Source organism: Leptonychotes weddellii, chromosome 10, assembly GCF_054177405.1.
Source record: "Leptonychotes weddellii isolate Sample4059 chromosome 10, ASM5417740v2, whole genome shotgun sequence".
NCBI classification, from domain to species: domain Eukaryota; kingdom Metazoa; phylum Chordata; class Mammalia; order Carnivora; family Phocidae; genus Leptonychotes; species Leptonychotes weddellii.
In genome coordinates, this window is record NC_138378.1 from 7,360,390 (window position 1) to 7,366,221 (window position 5,832).

A 5,832-nucleotide genomic window follows, 5' to 3' on the forward strand; every position below is an offset into this window, starting at 1 on the left:
GGGGAAAAAAAAAAAATCATTTAAATTAATTCTATTCAATGGATGGTTTCTGAGCATCTGTGGATGAAATAATATTTGGGAAGAATTTTAGGTCAAATTTTCTAAACTTGGGGCAGGCAGCTAAATAACACGGATAATTAAATCTAAACCTAAAGTCTGAATGTGGCCATTTTTAATTCATGATTTATATTTGCTTATTATAGAATAAATCAAGCCTGTCTTCTCGGTTTTTGCTGATTTAAAAAACAAAATGGATAAAAGAAAATTAATTCCTAAATTATCACACCCTAATAAAGAAAGAACTTTTATACGAACACTTCTGGTAAACAGTTTATCACAGGCCTGGCTTCTAACACAGCCTCTTCCAACTTCCCACAAAAATAACTATGAAACTAGAAGGATAAAAATTCACACGACCAACACTAATTAAGAGTAACAACTTACAGTCAGAATCTGGGAGAAATTTTTACCAACTGCGAGGCCCCTGGAGCTACTGTGAGAGAGCGCTAACAAGGGCCTCGTTTATGACACAGAGCAGCACTGCCCACGTGAAACGCATGGGATGTCAGAAGTTTCTTCCTGGCCAGGATCAAAAAAAGGATTTCTCGGGGCGCCTGGGTGGCTCAGTCAGTTAAGCATCTGCCTTTGGCTCAGGTCATGGTCCCAGGGTCCTGGGATCAAGTCCCACATTGGGCTCCCTGCTCAATAGGGAGCCTGCTTCTCCCTCTGCCTGATGCTCTCCCTGTTTGTGCTCTCTCTCCCACAAATAAAGTCTTAAAAAAAAAACAAAAACAAGAAAAAAGGATTTCTCCTAAACATGACCAAAAAAAAATGAAGTCACACAAATGGCATACCCATTAATATTAGGAAGAAGGAAAGAATGCTAGTATTGACAATGTTATTCTTTTAGAAATCTGGCTGATGAATCTCCAAGTATAGCCCCCAGATCGCTTGGAAACTCGTTAGAAACACAAATTCTGGGGCTGCGCTCCAGGCCTCCTGATTTGCAAATTCTTGGGATGTCAGTGATTGGAATTTTCAACAAGCCCTCTGGGGCACTCTGATACATGCTAAAGGTTTGAGAACCACGGCTATAAGAAACAGAAATAAGACGTACAGCTATTAGAAAGGAGATAAAACTTCTCTACCCAGAAAACCTAGTTGATGAGTGAAATTATAACATGCAAGAAAATTATTTTAAAAGCACAATCCTGGGATGCCTGGGTGGCTCAGTCATTAAGCATCTGCCTTCGGTTCAGGTCATGGTCCCAGGGTCCTGGGATCGAGCCCCGCATCGGGCTCCCTGCTCCGCAGGAAGCCTGCTTCTCCCTCTCCCACTCCCCCTGCTTGTGTTCCCTCTCTCGCTGTCTCTCTCTGTCAAATAAATAAATAAAATCTTTTAAAAAATAAATAAATAAATAAAAAATAAAAGCACAATCCTATCATGTATCACTCATTTCTTAAAAACCCCTGAAAGGCTCCTCTTCGCCTTACGGCCGGGTGAGTGAAGACTGCAGCCCACAGGCCAGACCTAGCCTGATGCTTGTCTGTGCAGTTTTCCTGGAATGCGGCCACGGGCATGCATTTACACGTTCTGCTTTCATGGCAATTGTGACCTAGCCCGGGTGGCTCACAAAGCCTGAGATATCTGCCGTCTGGCCCGGCACAGAACGCTTGCTGACCCCTGCGAAAGTCAAGTCCATTTATCAACTCGATTGACAGAGTTCTTCAAGCTGTGGCCACAATTTCAGATGCTCCCAAATATCCAGCAAATTAGAACTTCTCTTAGTTGTGTTTCTGTGCCATGATCTTTTTATGACCATTTACACACGACCATCACACATGAGTCTGGAACATCCTGCCCCCCATTCTGGGGAATACCCACCTCCTGCTGAGCCATCTCCTTCCCAGGGAGCCCCTCCTGACCATGCGCACTCCTCTACTCTATGTTCTCACAGCACCTCTAGGCCCACACCACCTTCCACTTACTAGTTATGCTTGCTGGACTTTCTCTTTCCATTTACACTGTTTACTCCCTGCAAGAGGGAACCAGGCATATTTCATTGTCCTCTCTGTGCACTGGTTCATGGCAGACCCTAATACAGAGTAAGCACTCAACAAATATTCCTGGAATGAATGAATGAATAAATGAATAACATAATAAAGGTTCACTAGCTGTGGGGGGGTGGGACGGGGAGGGTGGCATGTTCATAGTAGTGACAAAAACCACCAACTATCTTGAAATACTTCCCACAAGATGGTTAGGATGGTTAAAAAAGAACAAAATTACAAAATTTTACTGTGAAAGAAAAGATTTAAACACAAGCGGAAACACCAATGTTTCTGCATAAAAAGATTCAGGAGTAAAAATGTTAGTTCTTCCTAGGGTTTATTAAATATGGGTTTAATTCAGAGAAATTTTTGCTTTCTACGACATTTGAAGAAGGAAGACTAACATTTTAAGTAATATCCAGATTAATTAAGCAAACTGCAAAAGAATTAGAAAATGTTTGATTGCCATCAGCTTCTCAGGCACAACGTGACCGCTCCTTTCACAGACAGATGGAGGGCGTGTGAACTGGAAACTCCTTTCATATCATGTCTCAAATGCCTCAGATGTTAGTAATGACACCTGCCTGGTTATTTCCCTAAAAGAATTTCCTAGACGAACCATGAGAGACGACGGGCTCTGAGAAACAAACTGAGGGTTCTAGAGGGGAGGGGGTGAGGGGAGGGGTTAGCCTGGTGATGGGTATTGGGGAGGGCACGTTCTGCATGGAGCACTGGGTGTTATGCACAAACAATGAATCATGGAACACTACATCTAAAACTAATGATGCAATGTATGGGGATAATATAAGAATAAAAAAATTAAAAAAAAAAAACTAATGATGTATGGGGATTAACATAAGAATAAAAAAATTTAAAAAAAAACTAATTATGTAATATACGGTGATTAACATAACAATAAAAAATTTAAAAAAAAAAAGAATTTCCTAAATGTGAAAAACACTCAGGTGTGTAAGAATGCTCACTGCAACATTACTGTAGGAAAATACTGGAAAAAAATTCATGTTAACAACAGGAGGGCAATGAACGGAATTGGTGTCCACTAGCATGACGTTTAACAGTCGTCAAAAATGATGTTTTTGTTTTTAAGATTTTATTTATTTATTTGAGAGAGAGAATGAGAGACAGAGAGCATGAGAGGGAGGAGGGTCAGAGGGAGAAGCAGACTCCCTGCCGAGCAGGGAGCCTGATGCGGGACTCGATCCCGGGACTCCAGGATCATGACCTGAGCCGAAGGCAGTCGCTTAACCAACTAAGCCACCCAGGCGCCCCAAAAATGATGTTTTTAAAGCATGTGTGCTTGGCCCAGAGCAGGCCCCTGATGAAGATTTGCTGGGCAAACGAACATTAAATAGAATGAGAAAGTACTTCTGGTGGGAGGTTAACTGACCAAAATGTGAAGCAAACCTACAGAGAAAAGAGAAGGTAAAAACATAAAAGAACCAATGAGAATGTTCACGATGGATAGTTACCTCTCGGTAGTGGGATTACAGGCAATTTTCCTTTTCTACCTTATGATACTCTATAGTTCCCACACAGTTAGAGCATGGGTTCTGGAGTCAAAAGGCCACTCCCTCTGTCACCCTGAGTAAGCCCCATGACCTTTCTCAGCCTCTACCCTTCAATCCCTTCAATTCTAAATTGGGATGAATGGGCCCTATCTCACAGAGCCCTTGTCAGAATTAAATAAGATCATGCCTGCAAGGCTTTCACCGCATGCCTGGGACATTGTAAAAACCCACAGAGTATTACTACCTAGCACCTGTTATTTCCCTACACCTGGATTTAGCGTGTCCTTTGTAACACACACCCTATTGGGAGCGTTAGCCTCCCTTACCCAGGGAAAGACTCCAGCATACCTTTGCTTCTTCTAACATTTCCTGTGTTTCTTCTTGAGAATGGCTAATGAAAACATCACCAATTTGATAAGGTATCATTAAGCAATCATCATCTGCAAGCATGATGTCCTCACAAGCATCTTCTAAATTCTGGAGTTGTTTCTAGAAACACAAAAGCAAACGGCAATGAAAAGCACACTCAAAATCTGATAGGGGTGAGTAGCCAATTTTAATTTGGGGACACCAACTCTGTGAAAGACCCTTTCGCAAAGGTATCACCACACAACCTAAGACTTCCTTACATTTCTAGATGGCATTTCCTAAGGAAGCCCTCAACAGCTAAGTCACTGTCCTCTAGCTACTTCCAGATTGCTCCGAGTGCCTGCAGAGGACAGCAGGCATCTGTGCCCACTCAAAATGTCCTCCTACCCTAACAGGTTCTGCTTGGTGAATTCTGCCTTCCTATGGTAGAACAGAAACAGAGCAAACCGCCATTGCTCAGCCTTGCCTGATGAGAGGAGGAAAGCAGCTACGAACTGACATTCCACCAGTCAACTGCACTGGGACTGGACCTCGGCTCAGAGGGTCACATGAGGAGAGGATGGGCACAGGCCTGACGTGCCGGGCGGGCAGGGGCTGGGGTGGACCCAGCTGGAGGCGGTGGCGGGCTCTGGGATCACTGCAAACAGCAGCAGTTCCATCGCCAGCCATGGTCTCTGAGACGCGGTTCTGCGGCCTGCTCCCGGAACCCCCGCCCAGGCTCACCCCCTCAACAATCTGTAAATTCTCACACAGCCCTTCAACAAGGTCTTTTTTCTTACACCAACTAGAGTGGATTACATCATCTGCAACAAAGAGCCCAGAGAAACAGAATCACTGAATTCAGTTTTAAAAAGCTACAGTGTAGGGACGCCTGGGTGGCTCAGTTGATTAAGCGTCTGACTCTTGATTTCAGCTCAGGTCATGATCTTGGGGTTGTGGGATCAAAACCCACATCAGGCTCTTAGGATTCTCTCTCTCTCTGCCCCCCCCAATACCCCCCTTGCACGCGATCTCTCTCTCTCTCAAAAAAAAGCTATAGTGTAAAGACCTTTCATTTTTCTTAAATAAGATACATTTCTTTAGTACCTTTTTTACTTCTATTTCCTCCTTCAGCTCTGTAATTCTACTTGTATTCCGTGCAAATTTGTTTATCTTTTGTTGATCTTCAAAAGTAACGTTGACATCTTCTGCAGCCTGAAAAAACATTTTAAATTTTTTGTAGAATTAATTTTCCTGGAGAAGTTATAGGTTAGCTTTTTATATAACTCTGAAATAATTCAATAAACTATTTGCTCTCATACAGTCAAGAATCCCAAAAGGTACAGAAAATCACAAACATAGGCCTTATAAGTTTTTGCTCCACAACCTCAAGATTTGTTCATACATCTATCATCTCTTCTGACAGTCCACAGAATAAAGCGTAAGCTACAAAAACATTTCAAATATAAACAATTAAGAATAAGTCCTGAGTCAAGTCAGCCAACTTTGGCCTAGAGCAGAATTTCTCGAGTTAGAACATTCTTTCATCCAGATAACTCAGGGAGCAAATGATGTGGTAGTGAGTTCTGGTAAATGCTTCATACCAGTTTCTGCTCTCGGAGTTAAAACCTGCATAAGCTTATTAAAGCTGTCAGAAATCTGACAGTTTCTAATGTTTAATGCAAATGATATACTGGCTAGAAGGTTACTACATACGTCAGTGGCTGTATTTCACACATGGTAAAAATTATGTTTCTTTTAATGAAGAACCTGTTTACATGTCTTCATTAAGAATAAGGTATAACAGGGGCGCCTGGGTGGCTCAGTTGGTTAAGCGACTGCCTTCGGCTCAGGTCATGATCCTGGAGTCCCTGGATCGAGTCCCGCATCGGGCTCCCTGCTC

General features: G+C 42.6%; 1 protein-coding gene across 3 annotated transcripts in view; it reads right to left on the reverse strand.

Annotated features, from left to right (window-relative positions):
• Positions 1 to 6: 6 nt before the first annotated feature.
• PFDN4 (prefoldin subunit 4) overlaps positions 7 to 5,832 on the reverse strand; it is a 12,058-nt gene continuing 6,232 nt past the window's right edge. For 2 of the 3 annotated variants that reach the window (XM_081832558.1, XM_081832556.1), the window contains exons 2-4: positions 5,037 to 5,144; positions 3,930 to 4,070; positions 7 to 2,127 (exon numbers count right to left, since the gene is read on the reverse strand). In XM_081832558.1, coding sequence (XP_081688684.1) covers positions 1,993 to 2,127; positions 3,930 to 4,070; positions 5,037 to 5,144 — 384 coding nt within the window. In that variant the 3' untranslated portion in view covers positions 7 to 1,992. Of the gene's footprint in view, positions 3,478 to 3,929; positions 4,071 to 5,036; positions 5,145 to 5,832 lie in introns of all 3 variants that reach the window. The other variant, XM_081832557.1, reaches the window with a different exon arrangement.